At 34.8% G+C, this 19,957-nt stretch overlaps 1 protein-coding gene across 1 annotated transcript in view; it reads right to left on the bottom strand.

The window, feature by feature from the left end:
• lovit (loss of visual transmission) overlaps nt 1-19,957 on the bottom strand; it is a 206,105-nt gene that overhangs the window by 65,705 nt on the left and 120,443 nt on the right. Inside the window, exon 4 of the mRNA XM_073992423.1 lies at nt 14,035-14,369. Within this exon, the coding sequence (XP_073848524.1) occupies nt 14,035-14,369 (335 nt within the window). The remainder of the gene's footprint in view (nt 1-14,034; nt 14,370-19,957) is intronic.

The following is a 19,957-nucleotide window of genomic DNA, read 5'->3' on the forward strand; positions in this document are numbered from 1 at the left end:
ATGTCGGTAATGACCAAAATTAATAAAACATATTGTCAAAGAAATTAATGTAGGAAAATTGGAGAAAATAACCGCGTAAACATGTCGCAACTTGGTAGAACTGGTGCCGAAACAGTTGTAGAATGTGATAATCTCCAAAGGTTACAATAAAAATCTTTAGCGTGTAACAAAAATGTATTTTTCTCAAAAATATGTAAAAGGCAAAATACTTTTTTGAGGTAAAATATTTTATGTTGTTATAGATTTTGGTCAATATCTAGAAGACCATTAAGCCTTTCGCTGCGTTTCTTGCAGATATTGAATACTAAACTACCCACAAACATACTACACATAAATATTCCACTTTTTGACCACTAATTTGATGGTTTCAAACGATTTTATTGAAAATTTTTCAATTTTCTAAAGAGGCAAAATACTTAATTGACTCACTGTATATATGCTGAAATCATATATAAATCTCTACGGCTTTTCCAACAATTTGACGACAAAATGGACACAATATTAATTGTTTTTTGATTGATTGTTGTTTTTTTTTTCCTGTGTTTCCTCGCAACAAGGTTTAGTTGTTTTAGTTTTAAAACGTATTCCGGATAAAAGCTTTTTCTGAGGGGTAGATTGGCTTTCATCTTCGGAGAAGTTTCGTCGAAATCCACTCGGGGAAGATTGTGGATCTTATTGGTTCCCGTTTGTAGAAATATCTTGGTTTTTGTTCTTCTTGTGTGCTTGCGATTTTCTATAACGCCACACTAAATTGTAAATAAAAAATTGAATCGTATAGCAAACCTGTAGTGGAATTCTGTAACTCAATTTTTGAGTTACCGACTGTTAACGCCGAAATCCTGTGTCACAGAGGTCCTTGTTGGCTTCTGGCAACTCAGCCTTTTTCCTATTCTATTTATTCATTTTTCTTCACACTGCCGCTCATCTACACATACATAGATGTGTGTGTTCTGCTTTTTTAGTTCGAAACCTGTCGTCTGTGCTTTCTCGGACTTTCTTACTTACTATTTGCTCAATCACTTGCTATTCAACCATTGTACAATTCGGTAAGAATCGATCTCCTCAATTTACTTCCTACTTTCTTTCAATAAAAAGAAACATTATTCTGTTTATATTCACAAATTGATTCCGCCTGTGTTTTTATTTTCTTCTACTTTCACGCAATCCAATCTGGGAGAAATATTGTGCTTCCGACAATATTTCTTTGGTTCAGGTTTCTAGCTTTTGATTTTCTACAAGAAAACAACCAACGCTCAAACTTGGTGTTTTCATTTGGTCCTTCGAGCCGGATTACAATGTAGTGTAATGGAAGTAAAAGTTATTGGAAGAAAAATTCGAATATGTATAGAATAGGAAAAAGGCTGAGTTGCCAGAAGCCAACAAGGACCTCTGTGACACAGGATTTCGGCGTTAACACCGACAAAAGTGGGTAACATTAAAAAATTATCAAAATTATCAATAAAAGTTGACAACAATGTTGCTACAGGTAGGACTGAGCGACAATTTTATTTTATCGCTAAATATCGTTAGTTACCGAAATTAAATGTATTTTAATTTTACCGATATATGTCGGTATCTCAAAAAATTTGGTACAGAAATCGTCTGCTGAAGATGCTGGAAGCGATGGAGCAAAAGTCAAAAACGGCATATTTTATAAAAAATCGCGCTCATTGCTTCCAGCATATTCAGGTTTGCTCTATGACTCAATTTTATTTACAATAAGGAAACAAATTTAAAAACACATGTATTAAATCTAACTTAACAACTTACGAAAGCGATCGAGCAAAAGTCGGAAACGGTATATTTTATAAGAAATCTCGCATGCGATTTTTTATAACTTGATCTATGACGAAATTTTTAATTTACAATAAGAAAAAATAACTCGACACGCTGTGAAACAATCCCTTTTTTTGATGTTCGCTTTTTGCAACTGAGAGAGATTTCGACATTGTGTGTCTCTTTATGCGTCCCCCAGTTTAAAATCAACTTAATGATGTTTGTTATTTTGCGGATCAATCAAATCATTTTTAAAATCTACTTAGCCTTTATAGAACCTGAAAGTGTCTACGATTTTCAAATGTTTCAAAATTGTTTCTTTATAAATTTGACAGAAATTTCAAAAATAGCAGATTATTGTAGGTTCTGGAAAAAATGGTTCAACTATGGTTCAACTTCGTAAGATTCTTTGTCCGTATCATTCATTGGGCAACTTTTATCGTTCCACCTTTCCGTTCTTATTTTTCTTTGTTGCAAAACCCCACTAGCAATTGATTGGCTTATACCCAGGCGGAAGATCCTGCATTGTCCACGTATTCTGATGATGAGACAGCATCTCATTCTCCATGGCTTGCTTCCATTTGGTACATAGTTTACTGGATATTGCTTCTTAATAATTTTAGGAATACTACCCTCCACCACATGGTTCAGGATTTTCTTGCTTATCTGAAGAAGTAAATCCGAGAAATTCTTCGGTTTCATTAGATTACTCCATTTCTTCAATTTCGGTAGATTCCTGCGTTTCTAAATTTTCCGACGGCACATAAAAATAAATTTCTGGCACACGCTCTTGAGATTTTTCAAATATTTTATCTTCATCAAAGATAACGTCCCGTCTTTCCACAACTTGTTTATATTTGTGATCGTAGAACCTATACGCTTGAGATACTAATGAATATCCAAACATGACCATTCTCTCGCCTTTTTCTTGAAACTTTCCAGCTGCCTTTTTGTTCAGTGCCACACCGAGCAGACCCTCCATTGGTGTTGTGTTTTCCAAAAATTTTGATGGCCATCTTTTTGTAAGATATGTTGCATTAGCATCCGCCTCGGCCCACAAACTTTGATCGATTCAATAAGAAGACAACGTCCAATTTCAACTAATGTGCACAATTTTGCTGTGGGGTGTAGGGAACAGTTAGTTGTCTCTTAATCCCATTAGTTTCAAGATAATTGTTAAATTCGTTGCTTAGGGGTAGTTTACACTATCTATCAATGTCATATGACACGAAATAAAAAAATTCCATATTTACCCACGGAGGCAATGTGGAGAAGTAGTTTTTTACATTTTTGCTGGTGTGGACGCACAGAGTAAATGACGTAAGGAAAATCTCCAATATTACACATATTAGCGAATATATAACGATGGAAAAATTCTTGTCATATGACATTTACATATAGTGTAAACTGCCCCTTAAGTATTCACCCCCATTATCGCTTCTCAAAGCTTTAATTTTGCAACCCGTTAGCAACTCCACCATGCTCTTGAATGCATTAAACTGTTCGAAAACTTCGGACTTTTTCTTCACGAAATACGGATTTATCATCGATAAATGTCACGAAGTACTTTGATCCACCCAATGAATCAACATTCATCGGACTAAATACGTCCGAATGAATCACTTCAAGCAAGTCCTTCGATTTTCTCTCCGATTGTTTGGCAAACGATGGAGTGTATTTTTCCAATCATTCACACATCACATTTGTCGCTACAGTGGGAATTGAAAGTCAAGTCATTGACCCAATTCTTAGAGCATAACTCTTTCAATCTCTGATAATTTAAGTGTCCAAATCTTCTATTCCATAGACTATTGGAAGTGCTAATAGAACAAATTTGATTACTTACAGGTTGAGCATCAAGACGTACAAATCATTTTTTATGGTAGCTCTCAATAGAATACGGCATTCATCAATAATCTCACGCCGGCTTTAAAAATTTTCACGGAACATCTATTCTCTACCATTTTGTTAACGGAAATAAAGTTTTCATTCAACTCAGGATAATAAATGACATTCTTCGCCCTAATATTTGATCCGTTTACCCGCAATTCGCCGAACCCTTTTTTTGGCTTTTATGATTTTCTTGTCGGCTAACATTATGGTTTCATCCGAACCTTCTAGACTTGTAAAATAATACTTCAGGGAACACATATGGCTTGTTGCTCCATTGTCAACACACATGCACTGAATCATTTTCTGTTTACGTTCCGGTAGCAGCAGCGATCATTGTGAACGAAATTCTCATAATTCTTTTCCAAATTTGACAATAGGGTTATTACCAAAAGTTCCTCCTTGATTTGTATTCCAGCTTCTGCCAATTGATCCGAAATGCTTGAAAATTTGTTCAAATATTCAGAAATATTTTTGCTGTCCTTCATGTTGATCCACAATCCAATTCCGCTTAAAATTGACCGCAACGTTCTGGGTGCATAACCTCTTGGGGATATGTATTTTCTTTCTTCTTTTCGGAAAGATTTCCCCCTTTTATATTTGCCTTTTAAGCGGAACGCACAAAGATATTCAATTTTATACAAAATTTATTTAGGAACAAAAAATTATTAACTATTTGAAATTGAGAACACGACTTCAAGGCTGGAAAAACTATAAAGAATATAATGAAAAATATTTGACATTTTCAAAATACAATACACAATATTTTTGTTTGTTTGTTGAAATAATTTAAAGCAACGTATTTTGATACAAAGTGATTTCCCAACAGCGTTAAATATGAATCAACAATGTTTGGCTTTCAACGGAATGTTGAAAGGGAGTGGCGTTGTGTACTAATATCGCTTTTTTGTGTCTACCGCAAATCATAGAATTTCCACCGTTTGCAGATCACCGTTCTACAAGCTTTCGTCTACTCCGGCAAAGCTTCTATATCAGGGTTTCTGAAAGCCTATTTTGTGAATTTTGCATCTGTATCTGTACGTAATATGTATTGGTTGAGGGCAACACCAATGAACAGATGACAACCAAAAAATAAGAAAACAATGTAAATCAATGTCGTGCTTTGATATTGTTAAAGTTACGAAGTTTTTCGGCAATTCACACACGCACGACCCGAACGCAACGAAAGAACACACAAATGTTTTGATTTGTTTTTGTTTTGCAGCATGCGTGCATACAATGTTACTAACACACTGTCAAAAGTTGCAAATATTGAGAATTTTGTGTGCGTGTGTAAATTATGTTTTTGGGAGAGAGCGGGAAGGAAAGAGTTCCTTCATCCTCTCTCTCTCTCTTAAAAACTCAATTTACTTTATCGAACAATTTATGTGTGAAAATTCGGAATAAGCAAATTTGTTAATAAATAATCGAGATAATATGAAGAAACGGCGGTTCGTATGAGTGTATCCTTCTATGAAAATAAATAAAATTGCATTCCCCACCACTTTTCATGAATTGTGTGCCGTCTGTTACTCAAATAATTAAATTTTCTGATTTTGTTATGAACACCAAAAATTTACGAAAACGAATCAAGTATATTGAATTTTCCCATCTTTTTGAATTCCACATCGAACTCATTGAATTTAGTTTGAAAATCATTCATATTAAAAGGTTGATATATATGAAAGACCAGATCTTGTCTCATGTGAGTAGATATTTATATGATGGACAGTTCGCCTTTCGTAAGGATCATAGTACCACAAGTTTGTTGTTATATATGACGGATATGATTCGAAGCAATTCGAACTTGAATAAGAATAGTGTTATTGTCTCTTTAGATTTAACTAAAGCATTCAATACTATTTCTCATCATCTGTTAGTGATGAAGCTTAATAATGGATTCAATTTTTCAGTCTCAGCTTGTAAGCTTATTGCATCATATTTGTGTGACAGATTGCAATTTGTTTCGCATAATGGAGAGTCTTCTACTACACTTTCTGTTAGAGATTTAATAACACAAATTGCCAACCGCTTTTATTTGCGGATGATGTGTATCTTCTTTTTGGTGATAATGTTGATTCTCCTAATTCTTTAGAACATGAAATAAATCATGGTCTTGACTTGTTCAAACAATGGTCTCTTGATAGTTCACTTACTATAAATCCCACAAAGACAAAAGCTATCCGATTTGGAAGTCATAATTATGATCTAAATATTTGTATTGAACAGAATCAAATAAGTTTAGTTAATTGTCATAAAATGTTGGGTATTTTTGTAGATGAAAAACTGTCATTCGACACTCATATCGACTTTATTCAGAGGAAGGTTTGTGGAATCATTCGTAAACAATACTCAACGAATATATTTATTCCATCTTGGGTGAAGAAACGCTTGGCTTTTGCTCTTCTAATGCCTCACATAATTTATGGTTTGGAGGTGGTGTCTGGTACGGTTGATCGTGTTTCTTCAAAGTTGAAGCGTATTGTCAATTGCATTGCTCGCTTTGTCTATGGAGTTAGGAGAAATGAGCACATTTCGAGTTATGTCAAAGATCTTTTGGGTATTGATTTTGAAAGGTTTGTTTCAATTAGGGTTTTATGTAATTTTTATAAGATAATAAGAAATGGTGTACCCTATATCTTGTCAAACATGTTCAGATTTTCAGTGTCTTCTAGAGCTTCTCAGATTTTTATACCTAGAATATATAACTCTACATTTGAGAGATCGTTCGTTATTCGTGTTGCTCGAATGTGGAATTATTTGCCGATTGAACTCAGAATTTTTTCCCAGTCCAATAATGCCTTTCGTTTGAAACTTTTCAACTATTTGCTTAGTTTTTGATGTAATACTGTCATAACATGTTTCTGCTTCTAGGAAAAAATACTATTATGTTAAACACGTCGTTTTACTCCTTGTTGCTTATATTGGCCTCATTTTCTACTCTTTTTGCGATTTTTTTAATATTAATTACGGCTGGGGAGCTAATTATAATGTAGTACTTAGTTATTTTTAGGTTTAAGTTTCTACTTAGGATGTTTGTATACTCATAATACTGTACATTGGCCTTGGAGGCTTTAGTATTATTTAATGGAATAAATAAATAATAATAATAATAATATATTTAATTATAACATTGTTCCTTCATAGAATTTCGAACATCTCGCATTTCGAACAATTCCTAGAGTTACTGCATAGATCTGTAACAATCTTCAGCTGGAAGTATTTGTTTGTACCAGTTACTCAATCACAAATATTTACACCACTTTCAATGTTTGACTTTTCCCACATATGCATATAATAACTTTGTTCCTTTACTTTTTTAATTGTAAAAGCGGCAAAAAGAGAACTGTTAAAATTGCTCTTTTATAACAAATTTTATAGAAAAGTACCCCTGCGTTTACACATGACAGGACATTGATTGATTGTCAAAACCCCAAAACTTGCCTGGGTGATGTAGGCATACATACAACTGAAAAACAGTTGTAGAATTATGAATGAAAATAGTCGATTTCTTTTTGTTTTCCGTTCACATATATTGTTTTTGTTCATGTTATTGTGCTTTCAACACATTTCAATTATTATCTCACTTAATTGTACAAAAATGTCAAAAATTTGTTAACCCATCTGTCTGTGACAAAAATTATGGACAGCTGGGAGACAGCCGACAAGTGTATGTATGTGTTAGTAAATCAGGGTTGTATTTGCAGGCAGACTGTCTTGTGTAAACGCCTAGTAAAGGAACGAAAAACAACGTTTTTAAAAGTGTGACTACCTCCCAAATTGATTTACTTTAGGAAAAGGCAGAGAAGACTACAGAAGACTGTCTGCAGCAGCGCCTGCTTTCCTGTTTTATTTCTGACATAAAAACAAAAGAATAAAGTTAAAAAGTGCAACCTAGTTCGAAATCGGTTCAGCCTTCTTTATTCTCTTAGTTTTATTATGTCAGAAATGAAGCAGGCAATCAGGCGAGGCTGCTTATGTACCCAGGCCTTGGTACAAAAGAAGTCTTGCTGCCTGGCTTTCTTGCCTTGCCTCATTTCTGATATAATAAAAATAAAATAAAAAAGAAGAAATGTTAGAAATTGGCTAGGATTTCTTTATTCTTTTATTTTTATAATGTCGGAAATGAGGCAAGGCAAGAAAGCCAGGCGGCGAGGCTTCTTATGTGCCGAGGCCTGGGTACATAAGCTGCCCTAGCTTGCTTGTCTTGCTTTTCTGCTTTATTTCTGACATTATAAAAATAAAAGACGAAAATGTTAATAAAGTTTACTGAGAAATTATATGGGTATGACCAGACTCATGTGTTACGAATGTGACAAACAATATGGGTGTCCAATATGGTTATGACTTTTTTACAACCCCATATCCCTGTACCACAGCTTGATGACTTTCTACATAAGATTATATAAAATCTTAATTATAAGGTGATTCGATAAAAAAGCTCACACACAAAAAGCTTTTAAAGATTTTGTATATGAGCTTTTTTGAAAAAAAAAAAAAAAATTGGAGTCACTTTAAGCACATATATGACTCAAACCAAGCTCTAAAGCAGCACGACATAACCAAAATGATACACGCTTTTGTTTCTCACTAATTTTATCGCCATATCATCTTTATATATAAAACTCAATTGTCGTTTGTTGGTAATTGAATCAGTGGAAAACGGCTGGAGCGATTTGGATAATTTTTTGTGGAAATGTTAGTCATAGTCCAGTTTAGGTTTTTATGCAAAGAAAAATTGGCCACGCCCACTTTTCCGCCCACTTTTATAAATATCTTATATCTACGAAACTACTCAACCGATTTTCCTGAAAATTTCAGGGAACGTAGAGTGATGGCAACCTGTTGAAATAGGCTACACATTTGGTTGAATTTCGGATCGGGCGGGGTACCTCCCCTATGCCCTATTTTTGTAAAAATGCAATATTTGCAACAATTACAAATGTATTGCTTTAAAAATTAATTTCCGAGTCAATGGCGATTGTGTCTCCGACCTTACGTGCTTATTTGGGGCATTAAGACAGGACAACGCCCACTTTTTTAAATATGTTATATCTACGAAACTACTGAATCGATTTTCCTGAAACTTTCAGCAAATGTACAGGGTTGGTCCCCGATAAAAATAGGCTACATATTTTTCGACTTTCAGATCGGGCGGGTACTTCCCCTATGCCCTATTTTTGTAAAAATGCTATATTTGCAACAAATACGAATGTATCGGTTTCGGAATTTATTTGCGAGTCAATGGCGATTGTGTCTCCAACCTTACGTACTTATTTTGGGACTCAAGATCCGACCACGCTCACTTTCTAATTAGGTTATATCTACAAAACTACTGAAGGGATTTTCAAGGAAATCGCGATTTGTCTAAACTTTTAAATCTTTAAAAATAAAAATCAAATGTCGTTCGTTGGTCATGGCGTCAGTTGAGAACGGCTGGACCGATTTCGATATTTTTTTTTATGCAAAGAAAATGTACGCCCACTTTTTTCAATTTTTATCATTTCTACAAAAACTACTGAACCGATTTTCCTGAAATTGCCAAGGAATGTACAAGGATGACCCTCGCTTAAAATAGGCTACAAATTCAGTTGAATTTGGGAAGGGCGGGGAACTTCCCCTATACCTTACTTTTTTAAAAATGTTATATTTACAATAATTACGAATGTATCTATTTCGGAAGATCTTACCCACTTTTTTAGGATCCAATGACTTGACCACACCCACTTTTTAAAATATGTTACATCTACAAAACTACTGAACCGATTTTCCTGAAAATGTCAGGGAATACACGGGCATATTTTCTTGAATTTTGAAGGGGGCATATTTGAAAAAAAACGCCTTACCTTTATGAATAAAAATCAAATGCTGTCATAACCCAACTTAGGTTTTTTGGAAAGAAAAGTTTACCACGCCCCCCAAAAACAGGTTACATATTTTATTGAATTCCATAGGGAGCGGGGTACCTCCCCTATGTGATATTTTTAAAAAAAACGTTATATTTGCAAAAATTATGCATGTATCGGATTAAAAATTTACGGATTAATCTACAAACTAGGTACTTCTTTAGGGCCTATAGGAACGACCACGCCTGTTTTTTTAATATGTCATAACTCCAATACTACTGAGGGGATTTCCATAAAGCTTTTGTCGCAAGCTCAATGTTTGCCGTTATTATGTACATATTATGAATTTCGGAAGAGGTGGGGTACCTTCCCCATGCCTTTCTGTTAAACCCTATATATAAGCCAAATGTATGATTATATCGGTTTTTAATATGTTATATCTTGAAAACTGATGACCAAAACATTATTTTTCCAAAACTACTGAACCTAATATTCAAAAAATGTTCAGGAATGTCCTGTGGTCCAAAATGCTGTATATTTGCGGACGAATTTCGGGGCCTTTTATTTTATAATCGCTATATTTGCTAAACTTATGAGTGCATCGGGTTGCAAATTAGTTTTTGAGACAACGGTGGTTGCGCCACCGATCAAGAAAAACTATGTATTTACAAATTTACTTGAATGGTGAGGTTCAACGGTCCATCAGCCATGAAAAGCTAAAACATATAAGTCTCAATAAGCGAGAGAATTCGATTTAAAAGACAGGGACATGGACGATAATAAATCCTAAAAAGCATAAATTGGCGAAAAAATCCGATAAAGTCCGTAAGAGAAAAGAAAGGTTACAGACAAAAAATCCTTCTCGGTTTGACAATAGACCAAAGAAGTGAGGTAGAAAATACCTATTTTTGAATTTTCAAGCATAAAGTCGATAAAAAGTTGTCATTAAAACTCATTACGACGGGCCAGCAACGCGGACCGGGGTCTGCTAGTTACATATATAATTTTATCTTATATATAAAAGACAATGTGTGTATCTTAATATGTTTGTATGTTCCGTATAGACTCAAAAACGGCTGATCCGATTTTCTTGAAATTTTCAGAGAATATACGGAAAACACCCGTGGTAAAAATAGGTAGTATATATATTTTTTTTTAATTTCCGAGGGGGCGGGGAACATCCCCCATGCCCTACTTTTTAAAAAATTATAATAATTATTTATTGTATTAAAATTACAAATAGCTATATATCACTCTTTCCCATTTTACTTCAATATCTGTTTACTCAATACCCATTACAATGAACAACACAAAAAATAATTACAAGATAATTCGGCCAGATTATGAAAGAGGACCGTGTATCGGCGTTTTGAAAGTTTACGTCGGGAAGTAACCTAAATAGGCGTGGCAAGTTCCGCCGATTTCTACAGGTTTTGAAATATTCGACATCAGATTCCTTAGAATTCTTGCATTTTAGGTATAAAGTGTCTTTGGCAATATTACTGACAACAATGCGGGATATCATTTTGTGAAAAAAATTAACCCTCATGCGAGTCATTAAACGGATCTTTTTGGCCCCTTTTTCAGAAACGTTTAAAAACTCCTTTAAAATATGATCGTATCAGATCAAAATATTCTACAAAATTATTTGTCATAAAAATTTACTATAGGTCCCCAAATACACCAAAACTCTAAATCGTACCTAAACGCCAGGATTCTGCCAAAAGTAAAATCACGTTTTAGGGTTAATGTTGTACTTTATCTGAATTTATTAAGTCAAAGACAAAAAATAATTTCCATCAAATTTCAATATAAGTCGCCGAATAAATGAAATATGTTTTTACAATATATACATATCAAGAAAATATGTACATCAAACTTGCCAACAAAACAACCAAATATCTTTTGAATAAAATTGTTTTGTTCTTTTTCGAGTTGATGCATGAAAGGTGTTAAAAGAAAAAATATTCTACACAAAATTTCATTGTAAGTCCCAGAACAAACTAGTTATCTAAGTAAAATACTTTGTTAAGAAAATGACGTTACAAAACTAGATATTATAGGTAGAAATTATTTGTTAAACTTTTAGACTCTTAATTAAAATTTATTCCATACTTAGTCAAAATCTCCAAAAATACCACACTTTTCGGGGGTTGTGTCAAAAGAAGAAATGTTCTAAATCAAATATCATTATGAGTCTCTAAACAAAAGAAATTTGTAGCTATAACATTTAACATCTCCTGAAGTTTTATATATGAATTAGGACCATATTCTACCGTTTTTATTCGCATTTTCGTTATCTGCGGTCACAAAATAAATTTTATTGATGTTTTTTCATAATAAATTCTTTCAGAAGATTACGTGTGCTCGATCCAAACTGTTTTTGAAATATCTATGGTGGATATATATAGGGAAAATATTGATAACCCAGATCGGACTTTGTAAAATTACGTATTTTAGTACTATAAACTACAATAACGTCATCAGGATAAGTCATAGGTTCCTGATATTGTGTGTGAAAATGCGGGAATAGTATCCGGCTATTGTCCGGTGAATATATATCTGACATACGAGTGCTATCATCTATGGTTTTGGTATGGTCCTAAATACTGTAATGATGGCAGCTATTCCTGCTCTGATAAAATTTTCTTTTCCTGTTAAAACATATTTTCCTTTTTGTCACTTTTCAGTTTCCCTTCAAATAAATAGGTTGTTCCCTTCAAATAAATGAGTTTTGAAAAATATTGAATTTCAATAAAATATTTAACAACTATTAACAAACGGATTTATTTATTGGATTAATCACCAAAAACATTACTCGCACACTTTTTAAATATTGGTACTTATTTAGGGCCTAAATACCCGACCACGCCCACTTTTTTAAATATGTTATATCTCTGAAACTACTGAACCGATTTTCATGAAAATTTCAGAGAATGTACAGCGATGACCGCTGATGAAAATAGGCAATATATTGTGTTGAATTTCGGAGGGACCGGGGAACCTCCACTAGGCCCTATTTTTTAAAAAAAAAACTATTTTTTGTAAACCTTGCGAACGTGTCAGCTTGAAAATGAATTTGCAATGGTGTTTGTGTCCCCCACCCTAGGTCCTTATTAGGGACCTAAAGGCCCGACCATGCCGTTTTTAAATATGTTATATCTCCAAAACTTCTGAACCGATTTTCATGTAATTTTCAGATGATCTACGGGGATGTCCCCTACTGAAAATAAGCTATATATTCTGCTGAAAATCGGCAGAGCGGGGCTTGAAAATTAATTCGATAGACAATGGTGACACTAATTTAAGGCCTTATGTCCCGACCACGTTCATTTTTTTTACATATGTTATATCTCCAAAACTTTTGAACCGATTTCCATGTAATTTTCAGTTGATGTACAGGGATGGCCAAAGGGTGAAATAGGCTATATATATTGTTGATTTTCGGAGAAGCGGGTTATCCCCTGTTCACTATTTTTTTAAATGCGCTATATATGTAAAACTTACGAACGTGTCCATTTCCTCGGCTCAGGGCACTTATTTTAGTCATAAGACTCGACAACTCCCACTTTCTTAAATATGTTACAAATCAATGGAAATACTAGATGTTATACATAACGAAACCTTGGTCTTATTGGAAAACAAGTGTTTAGATTAGAAGGCTACATATCGATAGCTATAGCTTCATCAGGTATATAAGATATACATATGTACATTATAAGAAGGACGACACAGTCGGCCCTTAAGTTGCCACTGGACATTCATTTGAATGAAGGGCACACATGCAATATTAAACAGAAATTATCATAGAAGCTTTAGATCGATTCTTGAAAATTTCAGAGAATTTAAGAAACAATTCACGTTTAGATTTCAGACAAACACTTTAAGTTACACTATTCCAGCAGATGAAATAAATTCATGCATAAGTAATAAGTTCTTTGGGGGTACTAACATTTCTGAAGATTTTGTATCTATAATCACTTGTAGGACCCGACTAATTATCGATGCAAGAAAAATACAATTGACTTAAGAAAAGGTAACATAAAACTGTTTCAAGGGCCAGAAATGCGGTCGGCTAGTATCATATACATATAACATTATTCCATATATCAAGTTCAGGAAATCGTTTTTGAGGAAAATGCCTAAAAGTCATAATCGTAGTGTCCAACGAAGGGTTAAAAACTCTCGAAGCCGTATATGCAACTAAATAACTACTTACCACTGTTATGACTATGTTTACCATTTCTTTAATAAAAAATATTCAACATGTTTGCCGGCTTCTGATTGACTTTGACATTTGTTCTAGTGTTTTGTTGATTTTTCCGTTCCTATACTTTTTAGGAAAATGTGTATGTTGAACACATTTTTGACTATTCTCTCTTTTGCCACTTTTACCGTTAAACCGAAATGAAAATTTTGAAATTTGAATAATTGAAATTATATCCTACTAAAAAATTTAATAATTTTATAAACCTTTTATAATTTTGCCATGATATAGAATATTAATTAATGTAAATCTCACCATTATTGGATTTTGCTCATTTACAGCAGTTTGGGTGTCGTCCAAAGCCCCATAACTAACAGATCCATCTCCAAGACGATCGTTTTCGTTTTTCATTGAGTTTGACGTTTTTGCTGGAACCAAAGCCCATAGAGGAATTTCTTTAAAGCTGGTAATGGTTAAGGATACACACGTTATGAAGATAAAGGTGATGATGGTGAAAACTGCTTTAACATGTCCTCCTAATCGACGGCCGATAGCTGTTTCATCCCAGTTTATGCCTCCCATTGAATATCCCATGAATCCTCCAAGGCCGGCCATTATGGTGAATGTGGATAGACCTTTAGCATGATCATCTGAAACAGTAAATGTCATTAACATTTGCGAGATTGAAACCTTGCTCATAAATGAGCCGCCCAGTGCACACATTGATTAACTCCACTCCATCTAAAATTTAAGTGTCAAAGCCCTAAATATAGTCATAAATTTTTATATTATTAGTAATTTTCCTGAATAATAAATATAAGCGTCGTTAAATTTACACACAAATTTAATAAGGGAACTAAGTTTATATCGCATAACTCATTGATCCTAAGTCATCTTAATTATATAAATATTTGTTCCACAAACATCCCATAAGGGACAAGGGAGACTTCTTTCATATCAATGAGTGCACCCCGATTCATATTAGCTCAATGATATGGGACCTACAGTTTATCGCCGAGTCCGAACGGTGTGTCTAAGACAACACTTTTGTAGAGAAGTTTTACATGGCTGAAATACTCAGGAAAGGTCGCCAACGTTACTGAGGGGTATTTTGCCACCGTTGAAAAGTGTTTTGATGTTGACTGACCGGGTAATCGAACCCACGACCTTATGTGTGCAAGGCGGTGTGCATAACATTGCACCACGGTGGCACCCAAGTCGTCTTAATTATATGGCATTAATATATGCTCACAAAAATGTACCCATTTGAAATCACTACAACAGTCACAAATTAAAGCGCTAAAGATTGTTTTACATTGTCATTATATGGCATTTACAAATTACAGCTACTAACGTATATGTATAAAGTTGATAATAATATTGGTCCTCGATCCATCAATTTTGGGGTTAACCAAACAATGATTAATACCAGAAATAGTTCCAATTTAAAAGTAAAGAGATGTCGGTTAGAACTAACGAAACAGCGGATTGAGCACAATGGTTGCCTGGGATTTAATCATGTTCTCCATCAAATTAAGAATATACCATCCATTTCCTCATTTAAAAGAAATATAAAATCACATCTGTCAAGCAATATCGAAATGCTTCTAATGTACGTCTGGCACTGAATTTTTTTCTTTTTGAATTATTTGTATATCGATTTTTCAGTTTGAAATGATACACGTTCTTGTAAAAAGCATACGAGAGGCACTAAAAACATTATGGCCTAGACGACACGCAGGGTCGCCTGGGGTCATTTGACATTTTTTTTTAAAGTTTGACAGTTTTTAGCCTAAGCATACTCAGGACAGTTTAACATACGACCATGTTTTATGTTGTTAACAGTGACTTGAAAAAATCACTTTGAAAAAATGGAATTTACTTGTATGGTTTATCTAGTGTTATTAAAATAAAAGACAGTCACTTCTCTTCACAACTATTTTAAACCATTTACTAAATATTAATTTAGTAAAAAGGAATACAATTTTAATTAGGTCGATTTGCCACAACTGTGGTGTTGAAGATTTCGCGAGCAACTAACTTCTGTTTTCTTTTTTGTTGCCTCTTGTCAGAGTTACCATCACTCATCTTATTTGTTAACTGCTGGGACGGAGATGCCACAACCACTCCCCCTTCAGTGACACAGTCACGATCATTCTGGAAAGAAATCTTCCTCGTTGATGGAGTAGGTGCGGCTGAATCTTCAGAAGGAGATTGCGTTTTATGCTGAGTTTTAGTGGAAATTTAATTTTCAAGTTGAGTTGGCGTTGTAGTCTGTTTATGACTTATAGTGATGTTGGAATTCGAATCGTTGAAGTCGAAAACTGGTTTGAGACGATCGACTGTAACGTTAATGTTTTTGTCCTTGATTCGAATTGTGAATAATCGATCAGTTATTCTGTTGATAACTTCATAAGGTCCAGTGTAAGGAGGTTCTAATGGTTCTCGTACAGCGTCTGTTCGTAGGAATACGTGTGAACAGGTATCCATGTCTTTGAGTTTGAACATTTTACTCTTCGTGTGATGTGCAGTTGGAGTTGGACGTAGCATTCGGAAAAATTCTTGAAGGTTTTGAAGAAATTCTATAGAATCAGCATGTTGATTGTTGTCTTCATAAAATTCGTTTGGAAGTCTCAACTGTCCACCGTAGAGAAAATCTGATGGTGAAGCTCGGAGGTCTTCTTTAAATGCAGTTCGGAGTCCAAGTAGTACTGTCGGTAATATGTCAACCCAGGATACTGTTGGATGACACATTAACGCTGCTTTGAAAGTTCGATGCCACCTCTCAACCATGCCGTTGGATTGAGGGTGGCACGCTGTTGTACGTGCTCGTTATCTCCTGTGAAAGCTGCTAACGATCTGAAAAGCGCTGATTCAAATTGATTGCCTTGATCTGTTGTAATTGTTTTTGGGCAACCAAATCTTGAAACCCAAGTTGACCAAAATGCAGTAGCAACTGTTTGAGCGGACATGTTTTTGAGCGGAACAGCTTCAGGCCATCTGGAAAAACGATCTATTATTGTTAGACAGTATCTGTAGTCTTGTACTGGTGACTTTACAACAATGTCTAAGTGTACGTGATCAAAACGACTGTCTGGAACGTCGATTTTGTTCGGAGTTAAACGGTTATGTCTGGTAATCCTTGCATTTTGGCAATGTAAAAAATTACGACAAAGATTGATGATGTCTTTTTTAATTCCAGCCCAGATGTATTTTGTTCGTACTTGCTGTAGTGTTGAACGACCGCTGGGGCGTGAAAGTCCGTGCACGGAATTAAAAATTTGTTTGCGCAGTGCGTCCGGAATGTATGGACGGACGTATCCCGTTGAGATGTCGCAATAAATTTATGTGTTACCATAATGAACTATTTGCAATTTCAGAGAATTGTTGCCATTGATGATAGTTTTCAACTCATCGTCAGATTGTTGTGCTTTCTGTATGTCTTCGGTTGAAACGGTTGACGGCATTGAGATTTCGTTGAGTCGTGAAAATGCATCAGCGACAGTGTTTTCGGGTCCAGAAAGATAAATTATATCAGTTGTAAATTGTGGTATGAAATCTAAATTTCTGAGTTGTCGGGGAGATGCTTTTTTAGGCCGGTTTATGATCGGTTTTGATGACGAAATGTCGTGCTTCCAGCATGTGTCGAAAATATTTCACAGCTTTGTAAATAGCGAGCAATTCTCGATCATATGTGCTGTATGACTTTTCAGATTTTGATAAATTACATGAGTAAAATCCTAGAGGTCTCCAAGTACCGTTGAAGTTTTGTTCCAAGACGGCACCGATGGCACTGTCTGATGCATCCGTTACTAATGCTAGTTCTAGGTCTGGAGCTGGATGTGCTAACATAGTAGCTTCACCAAGGCTTCGTTTGCAGATCTCAAAAGCGTTTTCTGATTCAGTTGTCCATGGAACTTTGCGTTGATCATTTTTCTTTGAATTCCCAACGAGTTCGTTAAGGGGTGCTTGTTGATGTGCTGCATGTGGTATGCAGCGCCTGTAGTAGTTTATGACACCAATAAAGCGACGAAGCTCACAGATAGTTTCAGGCTTCTTGTAATTTTTTATGACATCAATACGATCTGTGGGTGGAGAACAACTATTTGCGTTGATTATGTAGCCAAGAAATCTTAGCTCAGGTACACCAAAATGACATTTGTTGGGGTTGATGGTGAGTCCGAAGCTTCGTAAAATTTCGAAGACTACACGAAGATGTTCTCGATGTTGTTGTGGAGATTCGGACATAATGATAATGTCGTCGATGTAACAAAATACGAAGTCAAGTCCTCGGAACACGTTGTCCATGAAACGTTGGAAAGTTTGTTTTTCGTTCCTTAAACCGAAAGGCATGTACAAAAATTCTAGTAAGTACATACTTCTGTTTTCGCGATGTCTTCATCAGCCTTGGTTATTTGATAATAGGCTCTTTCATGGACTAAGGTAACCAATAAGTCATCCAAGAAGAAGTCAACAGCTACTCAACAAACTAATTTAACTGATGGAGAAAAAAACAAGCAGAATGCAACTTTCATTCAACAGGGAAAATCTGCCAATGGTGAAATAAACACTAGTAACACAGGTAAGGCCAGTCCACCATCAATTAAAATTCATAATATTAATATAAGAGATTTAACATTTAATCTTAAAAAAATTCTAAAACCTGACTCATTTGAAATTAAAATTTTGCGGGGTCAAATGACAGAATTTAAATTAAAAATTAATAGCGATTTTGAATTAGTAAAACAATTTCTAAATGATAATAAACATACACTTCCAAGGAGCTAAAACCCAGAACACTAATAGTAAGAGATCTGTCTGAATCATATGAAAAGGAAGATATTGAAGCGTTTATAAAAGAGAAACAATTATATTTGAGGGTAAAAGATATCGTAAATATTGGACGCAATCGATGGCTTTTTTACTTAGAAAGTGCCTCAGATATAGCAACATTTAAAAAACTTCAAACCCTTATAAATTCGAAGGTGAAGATTGAAAAATATCGAAGAAATAGATTGATACAGTGTCGCAAATGCCAGAGATTTGGGCACATATCTTCTAATTGTAAAATGCCATATAGGTGCGTTAAATGCCCTGGTGGTCACGAACCACAGCAATGTCTCATTCCTCGTAAAGAGCTCAATAATGAAGAGCAGATAAGGGAAGACCCAAACACTGGGGAAATAATAAGAACAATTGGCCTACCTGTTTACTGCGTCAATTGTGATGCATATGGTCACGTAGCCAGCTCCAAGGAATGTCCAATTAGAGTAAGGATAGTAGAAAAACCAAAAGAGGCATGGGGAAATAAAAATGCCTCAGTTAATAAATCAGTAACCCCGCACATTATTGGCAGTTCCAATAAATATTCGAATGCAACAGCTAAGTTTGCTACAATAAATAGCCACAATACATCCCCACCAAGAAATAGATCGGAAGACTACATGCAAATGCTCGAATCCGAGTGCAAAAGGCTACTGGGTAAAGACTTCTTTACCTGTATGCAAACAATAGGAGCACATGTGGAAACCTACAAACAATTAAAATCTGACGCTGAGAGGACACGTTCCCTCCACCAGCTATTTACAAGCCTTAAATTAAACTAATAATGGTTAATCTAAAAGTAATATTTATCAATTTAAATGGTATAGTGTCGAGAAGTAAACGGCACTATTTACAAACTTTTGTACATATACATACGCCAGACATTCTTATGCTGGCAGAACATGGCCTTTCTGTAAAACATAAATTAGACATAAAAGGCTACAATATTTACAGACAGGATAGATGCAATGGTTCTAGAGGTGGAACAGCTATTTGTCTAAAGAACACGTAAAGAAGTGAAAGAATTTCTGTTAATTTATTAAGATCGAAGGTACCATTGTCAGGCTGAAAGGTGTAGATGGTAGAAATATTATTGTCATGTCGTTATATCAAAGACCAATTGATACAATAAATACTTCAGATTTGGATGCAGTAAGTGGATTAATTGCAGACAACGAAGCTGTAATTGGAGGAGACCTTAATGCTAAGCATATAGAATGAGGTGGAAACCAAATAAATAGAAGTGGTAGAGTGCTAAAATAAATAACCCTAATCTAAGCATTAGACCAACAAGTGGACTGACAAGAATCTGTGCCACTACTCAATCCTACATTGACATATTCATGTCAACACCAGGGCTATGGTCCCTGGATAGACCAACAACACTGGACTTCGAGTCCGATCATAGAGCTAT

Source organism: Musca autumnalis, unplaced genomic scaffold (genome assembly GCF_047663935.1).
Source record: "Musca autumnalis isolate F117 unplaced genomic scaffold, ASM4766393v1 scaffold_1, whole genome shotgun sequence".
NCBI lineage: Eukaryota > Metazoa > Arthropoda > Insecta > Diptera > Muscidae > Musca > Musca autumnalis.